The sequence below is a fragment of the Hemiscyllium ocellatum genome, chromosome 2 (assembly GCF_020745735.1).
Source record: "Hemiscyllium ocellatum isolate sHemOce1 chromosome 2, sHemOce1.pat.X.cur, whole genome shotgun sequence".
Taxonomy (NCBI): Eukaryota; Metazoa; Chordata; class Chondrichthyes; order Orectolobiformes; family Hemiscylliidae; genus Hemiscyllium; species Hemiscyllium ocellatum.
Window position 1 is genome coordinate 96223144 of NC_083402.1, and position 13047 is coordinate 96236190.

General features: G+C 39.5%; 1 protein-coding gene across 3 annotated transcripts in view; it reads left to right on the top strand.

Moving 5' to 3' along the window:
* syk (spleen tyrosine kinase) overlaps positions 1-13047 on the top strand; it is a 171375-nt gene that overhangs the window by 123215 nt on the left and 35113 nt on the right. For 2 of the 3 annotated variants that reach the window (XM_060838700.1, XM_060838708.1), the window contains exon 7: positions 3688-3756. The exons of the other annotated variant lie outside the window; for it this stretch is intronic. In XM_060838700.1, coding sequence (XP_060694683.1) covers positions 3688-3756 — 69 coding nt within the window. The remainder of the gene's footprint in view (positions 1-3687; positions 3757-13047) is intronic. 3 annotated transcript variants of the gene reach the window in all.

The window sequence follows — 13047 nt, forward strand, 5'->3', positions numbered from 1 at the left end:
GTATTTCTCCCTCAATCACCCTCACAGGCAGTGAGCTCCAAACTCCCACTAATCTCTGGTATCTCCTGAACAAGTCAGATTGAGGAATCAGGAATAAATGGGGGGCGGGGTTGGTAAAGTTATGAATTCATGAGTCAAAAAATATGAAAGGAACAAACTTTTTGAAAATCTTTAAAAATAAATTCCAGCTAGAATTAAAAGCTGAAAAAATTACACACCCAAAAATAATTTTGCATTTTAGAGAGATTGTTTGGTAAAAATTAAAACTTACAAGCCATTTTAAAGTGGTATTTTGGCTGAATTGGACAATCCCAACTATGTTTGTTGACATTAATCTGTATCCTTGTGATAAATATAGCAACCTCACACCCTTCCATATATTTGGATGTTAAGTCCGACATTAGGACACCTTTTTCAACAAACTTTTGCAAGTGTATCACATCTGAGGTGCAGTTCCTGATTTCTGCAAACATACACAGACATACAAACTTATACAGTAAATAGTGGTTACCAGTGTTAATCACACATTATTTTTACAGCAATTACACTGCAGGCAGTTTACCAACTGTGTGCTGTCTCCCCATTTGAAAGGTGTCTGTGTGTAGCCAGCACTAATAATTGAAATTTGATTGGGCAGTGAAAGCAGAATGCTCTGGAGGTCAATGCCAGGGTGAATCTACATCCACAACTTCACAGAGTAGTCAAGGTCAGCGAATTCTTCAAATGACATATCGACCAACTGCAACTCGAGCCTTAGAAATTATGCAGTGGACCAAACCACAATCATTCTCAGCAATCTCTCTCAATTATGATTCATATTTCATGAACTTATATGGGGATTTTGATGGGGCAGCTTACAGAAGAATTTTGGTTTTCCATGATAGCACAGCTCCAGTTGGCATTGTATGCAAATTACTGTACATACGTGAATATCTGCACCAAGTGTTGCTGAGCCTGATTTAAGCTGTGGCTTGAACACTGGACACTATTTTGGACTCTAAGAGAACTGGTAGTGGCTTAACAGTAGGTGCAAGTGAGTCAACTATTTTGACTTTATTTTGCCAATGAGCATAGCTCATTTTCTTTAACTTATTGCTTTGCTTAAGTCCCTAAAGGCTAAGACCTAGTTCCACCACAATTGCTTTAATGTTGAAAGACCTTCTTTGTGCAAGGATAATCCTAGCTTCACATCATATTCCATTTGAAGTTTAATTTATAACAATGAATTTTTGTCATCACGTCACTAGTCTTGAAGATAATCAATAACTGACCTTCCGCAGCCCTCTGGGATAGAATTCCAAAGATTTACCACCATCTGAATGAAGAAATTCCTTCTCATCTCAGTCTTACATAGCCTACTTCTTATCCTGAGATTATGTTTCCAAGTTTTAGACTCCCCAAATAGGACAGATAAAATTAAAGCACTTGGGATTGAGAGAGCATTGGTGTGGATGGAGAATTGATTAACAGGCAGAAAGCAGAGATTAGGAATAAGTGCAACATTCTAAGGATAGCAGGTTGTTAGTGGTGCTCTAGACACTAGCAATTAATTTATTAAATGTATTTTAATAACTATTCAGCTTGTTGTGCTCTGCAAGAGTTTTGTAAGTTTTAATGAGTTCACCTCTCATTCTTTGAAACTCTCTTGAATATAGAATCTACCTCCTCAATCTCTCCTCATCAGACAATCCTGCCATCCCAGAAATAAATCTGGTGAACCTCTGTTATGCAACATCTATGGCAAATATAGCCCTCCTTACATAAAGGGTCCAAGCTGCATAGAATGCTCCAGGTGAGATTTCACCAAGGTTGTACACAACTAAAATCAGACCTTTTTACTCCTGGTCTCAATTCCCCTTGTGGTGAAGCACAATGTACCATTTGCTTTCCAAATTGCATGTTACATCCATACACTAACTTTTACTGACTCATGAACAAGGCCACCTAGGTTTTCTTGGGCATCAATGCTTCCTAAACTCTCACCATTTATGAAATATTCAGCCCTTTTTAGATTAGATTAGGTTAGATTAGATTAGATTCCCTAAGTGTGGAAACAGGCCCTTCGGCCCAACAAGTCCACACCGACCCTTCGAAGAGTAACCTATGCAGACCCATTTCCCTCTGACTAATGCACGTAACACTATGGGCAATTTAGCGTGGCCAATACACCTGACCTGCACATCTTTGGAGTGTGGGAGGAAACCAGAGCATCCAGAGGGAACCCACGCAGACACGGGGAGAATATGCAAACTCCACACAGACAGTCGTCCAAGGCTGGAATTGAACCTGGGTCCCTGGTGCTGTGAGGCAGCAGTGTTAACCATTGAGCCACCGTGTTGCCCCCAAAAATTTCTTTCGACCAAAGTGAATAACTTTACAATTATTTACATTATGTTCCTTCTGACATGTTCTAATAAATCAATGAGGCTGTCATGTCTTTCAGAATGTCCCTGTATCTTCCTTGCAAGGTGCTTTCCTGCCCACTTTGATATTATTAGCAAACTTGGAAATAATACAATTGTTCCCCACATTCAAATCACATTTTTTGATTGTGAAAAGATGCCTATACCACCAGTAATATTCTGCCATCCTTAGAATGTTTCATTTATTCCTCATCTCTGCTTTCTGTCCGTTAACTAATTCTCCATCCACACTAGTATATTCCCTTCAATCCCATGTATTTTAATTTTATTTATGTATTTCCTATATAGGACTTCATTATAAGAATTCTGAAAGTCCTAAAACATCTCATCCACTAGCTCTCCTTCATCAAAGATGCAAGCATTATTATGTTAAGTCCACCATATAAATGTAGATTGTTGGTGTTGTGCTGCAACTGAGGACTTTTTGGTTTTGCAGGCATGTACTTGGATGACAATTTCAATGATGTTTTTCATAATAATGCTTCCCCTCTGCTCCAACTTAGCACCTTTCTGACTATTCATTGTATGTCATCTATTTTACTCAACTTATGTGGTAAAGAATGATTTCCCTTTTTTTCTGTGAGATGATTTTATGATTCCTATTTGATTTTCATAGAATTCAACCATTAACTTGAATATTTTCTATGATACATCTAAAAACATTCTTTATCATTTTCCTCAACATTTAGTCAAATTGCTGTGTTGTTGAGAGATAAAAACAAGAAGTGAAAGAAATAAAATGAGCACACCATTGTTCTTAAATGAAAATAGTTATGCTCAGAAACAGCACTATGATTTTGCTATTCCGGATACATCATGGAACACTAAAACTTGATGCATTGATTGACCATAGAGGCCAGTTCATTTGCTCACAGGTTCTATATTGCCTATTCATTACATCCTTGTCAAGGGAACAGACTGCTGTCAACCATGTTCATCAGTGTTTCCAATCTAAAAATAATCAGGGGACAAAATTCACTCCTGGAATTTCCTTGCATCACTAACCAGATTGGATTTCTTTCCTGAATGATATGTTACTATAGTATGGCTCTAATTTTACTATTAGTTTTGCTTCCATTTAGAGAATTATGGTTGATAAAGTTTTTGGAATGGTCAACAGTTGCAATATTGGTCTGAAATCTAATGGAAATCGTATTCAAGTCTTTCTTTGAAAAATCTATCACATATTTAAGAAAAAAAAGAAAACTTAACTATAATACTTTGAATAAAATTAAATTTTCCTCTTTGAAATTGTGGTTTTCAGCAAGAGGGCAAAGGTGGAATATTCTCAAGAATCAAATCCTCATCATTTCCAAAGTCTGGTTCCAAAAAGGTGTTGATTCATTTTAACTGTCACAATTTTCAAAAGGTTTGCTAGGCTGTTGAACCCTAACATATTTTTGCATGATCTCAACTAATGTTTGGTTTTATTACTAATAAATCCTCTGAGGTTTCTCTCTGTCTGCACTCACGACTAACCATGAAGAATATGCAGAAATTAAAGCATGCAAACACATTGCCATAAGCTATGATTTAATAAAGCTTAATCATGTGGCCTTGATTGTTTGCTCTTACATGGACTTATCTTGCGCTCATGCGTTTTAGAAATGATCAAGTGCCTCGGAATTTAATTTCTGGTAGCTTGCTGCACTGCTTTGAATATTACTAGACCATTCATATATGGAAATGGCAAACTCCAGGATACAACAGAAACAAGCAATATTGCGGAGCCATTTAGGTTTATATTTACAGACAGTATTCCTGTAATAAGGGTCTGGACTTTATTATAGACTAAGAAAGGTATAAAATTCAATGTAGATAGTTGTCAATAGTTTGCTAAAATGGTCTTGTATGCAGACTTTGTTTGTATTGCAAGAGATAATTTATTGAGATAAAAAACATTGCAACTGGAGCATTGCTGTGTACCTCCTGTTATTATTCAGTCGTGCAGCATATGAGCTTTCAATGTGACCCTGGCTCATGCATGCAAATGTGCCCATCTCAAGGCTCAGACATAGAGTAGTCAAATCATAAAATAAACATTGAAATTAGAAAATGTTGGAAACATTGCGGTTTCTGTCTCCTCAGAAACTGACGTAATGTTTCAGGTCAGATGTTACCTGGCTGCTATGTCCAGTATTTTATCTTTATTTCTGATCTTCAGTGATTTTGAACTGTAAAGTTTAAAACAGAGCAAGCTTATGGAACATTAAATTGAAATAAAATGTTAATTGTGGAGGCTAAAACATTTTCATAATAATAAGTTTAGTCATTTAATTAAGGAGAAATTTTAAACAAATACTTCCCATCAGACGGCTTTAACAGAACAAAACATTAAACTTCACGCAGAAAACAGTTCTTAAGAAAGTGAATTACTTCAAAACTGAGTATCAAATCAGAAATAGAACAAGTTAATATACTTGCATATGGAGTAGAATTGATGAGACTATAAATTGAGAGCAAATAGAAGTCACAAAACTTTTGATTTTATAAAAGCTTTTGACTTCATCTGAAGAACAAATATAGTTGTTGGATGACCATAATTTAATAGAATCATTAAATTTCCAGGAGAATCCATATGAAATTATTGATAATTTCTATAGATTCATTGAAACCCGAGAAGATGGAACCTTGCAATCTGAATTCATATGGGACAATACTGTCATCAAAATATTTGATCAGTCATTACCAGATCTTAAATAGTCCAAGGAGGATGTAACTTGGGAAACAGCTGTCCAAATCTTCTTGAAAGCAGAGTCCAGGAAAAATCACAGAGATCCTGAGAGGAGACATAACTTTATCACAGATGAATAACCGAAGCTATTTGCTTCATAAGGTAGAAACACACTAAATAAACATCGCAAAAAGGTAAACATTAGATATGAAGAATCAATGTCTTTACTACAGAGGAAATAATCTTTCAAGTCAAAGACAGTCTCCAACCATAACATAAGTATGTAACATCTGTGGAAAGAACTAGTGGATGTACCAGTAGATACATACATAAATGCCTGTTTCAATGCTGTATTACCCTATGACTCTCTAAAGAACTTTACATAGTGAATCATCCATCTCCATTAGAAGGGATATCAGCATTTGAAGATATATCTCCATTTGAGGATTACTTGAGGAATTCCTAGGAGAAATCCATCATAACTGGTTATGACTGAAATTGTTTATGAACAACTTACGCAATTTATTCTTTATACAGGGGCAAATGTCCACTGTATATCATGACTGCAAAAATCACCCCAAGATCCAGAGGCGTCTGGTGCATGTAGAACTCCCAAAATTAGTGACGTTACAAGTAACACTACAGAATAAATGTCAACTAGTAGGAATGAATATGTAATTCAGAATCTGCAAACTTCATTTTTGAGCAAGAAAGTGTGTTGTGCTCTCAATCTGTCTCAAAAGCTCAAACTACATCAGCAAAGAAGTAAGCATGTCTTAAAGATAGATAACCCTAAATTCTTCACAAGATTAGGCAAACTCAATACTGAACATAACATTATATTAAGGAATGGCTGAATCATATTTCTACACCGAAGGAAAATTCCACATACCTCAAGTTCTGAAGCAATTTCAGGAAATAAAGAAGGTATAATTTCCAGGGTGAATGAACCAGGTAGGTTCTGTATTAAAACCCAAAAGGTCAACCAAACAGAATTTTTTTTATCAAACTTGTCAATAGTGGATTCTGGCAGGTCCCATTAGATGACCAAACAAGGTTGCTGGCTACTTATATCATTCCATTTGGGATACATTGTTTCAACAGTTTTGAGGTTGGCCAGGCCCAGAAATCTTTCAATTGACAATATATTGCAAGGATTAAAAGGGAATGACATTCTGATATACGAGGAGATGATCACAAAACATGATCTGTGAGCTTACTTACATAAGAAGCATGAATTCTCCAAAGAATCCATTTAATCTTGTGAAACATTATTGGGGAAGATGGCATGAAGCTGCTTCTTGGGACACATTGCAGAAATACAGAATTATTAAGGTGCATAAGGAGGCCTGTAGGCCTGCAACGGCACTATTATATAATCCATTCTATAATCTAGTATCAACCTCGTTCATTTCCCCCATTTCCCTACACCCATTACTATCTAAAAAAAATTCAGTGCCTTCTTAAATGTCTCAATTTAAACTGCCGCCCCTATATTTCCATACCGTGTATTCAATAACTTGGTGTGCAAAAACATTTTTCTCACATTACCTTGCTTCATTTGTGCATCACTTTAAATTATGCCCTCTTTTTCTTGTTTCTTGCTCACAGTTTTTAAAGCTTTAATCAAATTTTCTCTCCGCCTTTTCTTCAGGGAGAACAGACCCAACTTTTTCAAATTTGCTCATACCTGAATTTTCTCGTACCTGGAGCTACTCTAGTAAATTATTTCTACACTCTGTCCAATGCATTTTCATCTTTTCTATAATGTGGCACCTCCACCTTTACACAATTATTGACACAAATGATAAAATGCTGGGTCTTGATTTGTCATAAACTAAAACCAAACATTCTCACCATCATATGAATACTTTAGGGATTTAACCAAATGCTTTTGGTCTGAAACTTCTAACAAAACGCCTTATAGATTATTTTGCTTCTTTCTGAGGAGCAGCCACTTTATACATCAAACGTCAGCTAAGAAACCTGCAGACCTTGCTAAATTGAAAATAAAATAAAGCTCTTTAATTTCCACGTGTTTTCCTAAATCAAAAAATAATGACCTTCCAAACTAAAGCCTAATACACAATCGTTTGCCTTATTCACTCTTTAAATTCTCCCAATCTTAACAAAAACCCATTATTCTCCAGGAAGTCGCTTTCTCACACTGTTTTAGAAAGAATTACCATGGCTACAGAAATGCATATAAGTTCATCATTAAACCCCTCCCGGCATGAGGAAAACCCAATATGACTAGTTTAAATTCAAAAATCCAAAGTCAAAATAAATTATATCAAAATACATATAGAAATTATGCAACTCAAATCACAGCATGGTGAATTGTAATACCATATAATACCATAAGACGTAGGAGTAAAAGTATGCAATTCAGCTCATCAAGCACACTCTGACATTCATGAGATCATGGCTAATCTGATAGTTCTCACTCCACTTTTCTGTCTCTTACAAAGGGAAGTAAACTCTCAATGTCAATCTTTTCAGTCCCCTAAGAATCCTCTATTTTTCAATAAGCTTGTCTCCTCATCTTCTAAATTCCATGGCTACAAGCCTAATGTTCATAACCTCTCTTCATAAGTATTAATTGAGCAAACCTTCTCAGGAAAAAAGCCTGAAAGGACTATAGGTGCTGAAAATCAGAAACAAAAACAAGAAACAGAAATTGCTGGAAAAACTCTGCAGGCCTGCCAGCATTTGTGGAGAGAAATCAGAGTTAACAATTTGGGTCCATTTGAGCCTTCTTCAGAACTGGTGGTAGCTAGAGAAAGGTTGATATTTATACAGGAGATGGAGTTGAGGAAGGGGGAGAGCAAATAATAAGTGGAGATAGAGCCCAAAGAAAGAGGGAAAAATAGTTGGGCAGACAAGGGAGTAGTTAAAGGTCAGTCAGGGGAATGACTGGCTGCTAATAGGGATATTAATCACTGGACAAAGAACAAAGATAATTACAGCACAGGAGCAGGCCCTTCAGGCCACCAAGTCTGTGCTGATCCAAATCCTCTATCTAAACCTGTCACCTATTTTCTAAGGATCTGTATCCCTCTGCTCCCTGCCCATTCACGTATCTGTCTAGATACATCTTAAATGAAGCTATCATGCCCACCCGTACCACCTTCACTGGCAATGTATTCCAGGTACCCACCACCTCAGCATAAAGAACTTTCCATGCATATCTCCCTGAAACTTTTCCCCTCTCACTTTAAACTCATGACCCCTAGTAATTGAGTCCCCCACCCTGGGAAAACCTTTGTGCTATCCACCCTGTCTATACCTCTCATAATTTTGTAGACCTCAATTAGGTCCCCCCTCAACCTCTGTTTTTCTTATGAAAATAATCCTAATCTACTCAACCTTTCTTCATAGCTACCACCCTCCATACCAGGCAATATCCTGGTTAACCTCTTCTTCACCCACTCCAGAGCATCCACATTTTTTTGGTAATGTGGCGACCAGAGATGTACACAGTATTCCAAATGTGGCCCAGCCAAAGTCCTATACAACTGTAACATAACGCCCCAAATCTTGTACTCAATGCCATATCCAATGAGGGAAAGCATACCATATGCATTCTTAATCACTCTATCAATATGCACTTCAACCTTCAGGGTACAATGGACCTGAACACCCAGATATCACCATACATCAGTTTTCCACAGGGCTTTTCCATTCACATTATATTTTGCACTTGAATCGGATCTTCCAAAATGCATCACATCACATTTCCAGGATTGAACTCCATCTGCCATTTCTCCACCCAACTCTCCAATCTATCTATACTCTGCTGCATTCTCTGACAGTCTCCTTCACTTTCTGCTCATCCACCAATCTGAGTGTCATCTATAAACTTGCCAATCAGACCACCTATTTTTTCCTCCAGATCATTTTTTTCTATCACAAACAACAGTGGTCCCAACACAGATCCCTGTTGAACACCATTGGTCACAGTTCTCCATTTTAAGAAATTACCTTCTACTAGTACTCTCTGCCTCCTGCTGCACAGCCAGTTCTCTATCCATTTAGCTAGTACACCCTGGACCCCATGGGGCTTGACTTTCTCCATCAGCCTCTTACCATGGAGAACCTTATCAAACGCCTTATTGTATATGACATATGTATATGATATTGACAGCCCTTTACCTCACCAATCACCTTTGTCACTTCCTCAAAGAATTCTACACAAAACCATGTTGCCTGGTTAGCTGATAAGCCCATTTTCTTCCAAATGTAAATAGATCCTATCCCTCAGTATCTTCTCTAGCAGCTACCCGAGTGTGGAAAGTGTGTACACGTTCAGCTACTGACAGAGCATATTGCAGCACTGATGAAAGAACTCGAGGACCGTAGGCTCATCCGAGAGAATGAGATCTTTCTGGACAAGACCTTCAGTGAGATTATTACACCAATCATACCAGAAGAGAGCAGAAGAGAGCAGACAATGAGGAAGGCAGAGAGGAGACAGGTGCAAGAGACCCCAGGGGAAGTACCTGTCAGGAACAAGTTGAATCTTTTGGAAACAGTAGAGACAGATGACACTGCCAGTCCATGTGGTGGCCAGGTCTGTCAATCAAAAGTTGCCGCAGAGGCAGAGCGGAAGAGTTGGACATCGCACAGAGCCGTGGTAATAGCGGACTCCATAGTGAGAGGAACTGACCGGGGTTTTTGTGGCAGCAGGCGGGACTTAAGAATGGTATGTTGCCTTCCTGGTGTCAGGGTTAAAGACATCACGGACAGAGTGCAGGAAATCCTCAAGGACGAAGGTGAAGAGCCAGAGGTGGTGGTACATGTCGGCACAAATGATGTCGGGCAGAGGAGGAGGAACATACTATAGTGGGACTTTGGAGAACTAGGAAGAAGGCTGAAAAGCAGGACGTCCAAGGTGGTTATCTCCGGTTTGCTTCCAGTTCCTTGGGCTGGTGAGGCCAGAAAATAAATGGACTTGAATGTGTGGCTGGGGAACTGGTGCAGGAAGCAAGAATTTAAAGCAAGGATCACTGGGGTATGTTTTGTGGTAAGCATAAATTCTACGAGAGAGACGGTTTGCACCTTAATAGGTTGGGGACCAGCATTCTGGCAGGCAGGTTTGCTATTGCAACACAGCTACGTTTAAACTGGATGTTTAAGAAGGAAATTGAAGGGAAAGTTAGAACAACAGAAGTCAAGAAAGACAACTGTATCAATGAGGCAGAAAACCCAAAAAGGGATTATGCTGTAAGGTTGAGTGAAATAGGAGTTGATGGGAAGGGTGAGGGCAGATACGGTATTGTGGGGATAACTGAGACATGGCTTCAAGTGGACAGGGCCTGGGAAATGAATATTTAAGGCTATACGTGCTATCGTAAGGACAGACTGATGGGCAGAGGGGGTGGGGTGGCCCTGTTCGTAAGGGATGATATTCAATCCCTTGCCCAGGGGGACCTAGAATCAGGGGATGTAGAGTCAGTGTGGATAGAGCTGAGAAATACTAAGGGTAAAAAGACCTTCTTGGGAGTCATCTACAGGTCCCCAAACAGTAGTCTGGATGTCGGATGTAAGTTGAATCAGGAGCTGAAATTGGCCTGTCGCAAAGGTGTTACTACAGTCGTTATGGGGGATTTCAACATGCAGATAGACTGGGAGAATCAGGATGGTATTGGACCTCAAGAAAGAGACTTTGTGGAATGCCTCAAAGATGGATTCTTAGAACAACTGGTGCTGGAGCCGACCAGGGAGAAGGCAATTCTGGATCTGATATTGTGCAACGAACCAGAATTGGTCAGAGACCTCGAAGTGAAGGAGCCATTGGGAATTAGTGACCATAATATAATAAGCTTCAATCTGCAATTTGAGAGGGAGAGGGTACAATCGGAAGTGACAATATCTCTGTTGAATAAAGGGAACTATGGAGCTATGAGGGAGGAGCTGGCCAAAGTGCAATGGTGCAATACAATGCAGGGATGACAGTGGAGGAACAATGGTGGATATTTCTGTATATAATGCAGAAGTTGCAGGATCAATTCATTCCAAAAAGGAAGAAAGATCCTAGGAGGAGGCATGGGTGGCAGTGGCTGACGGGGGAAGTTAAGAAACATATAAAGTTAAAAGAGAAAAAGTATAACATAGCAAAGATAAGTGGGAAAACAGAGGACTGGGAAGCTTTTAAAGAACAACAGAGGATTACTAAGAAGGAAATACACAGAGAAAAATGAGGTACGAAGGTAAACTGGCCAATAATATAAAGGAGGATAGTAAAAGCTTTTTTAGGTAAGTGAAAAGCAAATAAATGGCCCTTGAAGACAGAAACAGGGAATATATTACGGGGAACAAAAAAATGGCAGAAGAATTGAATTGGTACTTCAGATCTGTGTTCACTGGGGAAGACACAAGCAATATCCCTGAGGTAACAGTGGCTGAAGGACCTGAACTTAAGGGAATTTATATTTGCCAGGAATTGGTGTTGGAGAGACTGTTAGGTCTGAAGGTTGAAAAGTCCCCGGGGCCTGATGGTCTCCATCCCAGGGTACTGAAGGAGGTGGCTCGAGAAATCGTGGCAGCGTTGGTGATTATTTTCCAGAGTTTGATAGATTCAGGATCAGCTCCTGCGGATTGGAGGGTGGCTAATATTAGATTAGATTAGATTAGATTACTTACAGCGTGGAAACAGGCCCCTCAGCCCAACAAGTCCACACCGACCCGCCGAAGCGCAACCTACCCATATCTCTACACCTAACACTACAGGCAATTTTGCATGGCCAAGTCACCTGACCTGCACATCTTTTGACTGTGGGAGGAAACCAGAGCACCCAGAGGAAACCCACGCAGACACGGGGAGAATGTGCAAACTCCACATAGTCGTCTAGAGGCGGGAATCGAACCCGGGTCTCTGGCACTGTGAGGCAGCAGTGCTAACCACTGTGCCACCGCGCTGCCCACTAATGTTATACCACTTTTTAAGAAAGGTGGGAGAGAGAAAGCAGGAAATTATAGACCAGTTAGTCTGACCTCAGTGGTAGGAAAGATGCTGGAGTCTATTATAAAGGATGAAATTACAACACATCTGGATAGTAGTAACAGGATAGGTCAGAGTCAGCATGGATTTATGAAACGGAAATCATGCTTGACTAATCTTCTGGAATCTTTTGAGGATGTAACTCTGAAGATGGACGAGGGAGATCCAGTAGATGTAGTGTGCCTGGACTTTCAGAAAGCTTTTGATAAAGTCCCACATAGGAAGTTAGTGAGCAAAATTAGGGCGCATGGTATTGGCGGCAGAGTACTAACTTGGGGGCAAAGTACTAAGTTGGTTGGTTGATAGGAAACAAAGAGTAGTGATAAACGGCTCCATTTTGGAATGGCAGGCAGTGACCAGTGGGGTACCGCAGGGATCAGTACGAGGACCGCAGCTTTTTACAATATATGTTAATGATATAGAAGATGGTATTAGCAATAACATTAGCAAATTTGCTGATGATACTAAGCTGGGTGGCAGGGTGAAATGTGATGAGGATGTTAGGAGATTACAGGGTGACCTTGACAAGTTAGGTGAACGGTCAGATGCATGGCAGATGCAGTTTAATGTGGATAAATGTATGGTTATTCACTTTGGTGGCAAGAACAGGAGGGCAGATTACTACCTAAATGGAGTTCATGAAGGTAAGCATGCAGGTACAGCAGGTAGTGAAGAAGGCTAATAGCATGCTGGCCTTCATAACAAGAGGGATTGAGTATAGAAGCAAAGAGGTTCTTCTGCAGCTGTACAGGGCCCTGGTGACACCACACCTGGAGTACTGTGTGCAGTTCTGGTCTCCAAATTTGAGGAAAGACATTCTGGCTATTGAGGGAGTGCAGTGTAGGTTCACGAGATCAATTACTGGAATGGCGGGATTACCTTATACTGAAATACTGGAGCGACTGGGCTTGTATACCCTTGAGTTTAGAAGACTGAGAGGGGATCTG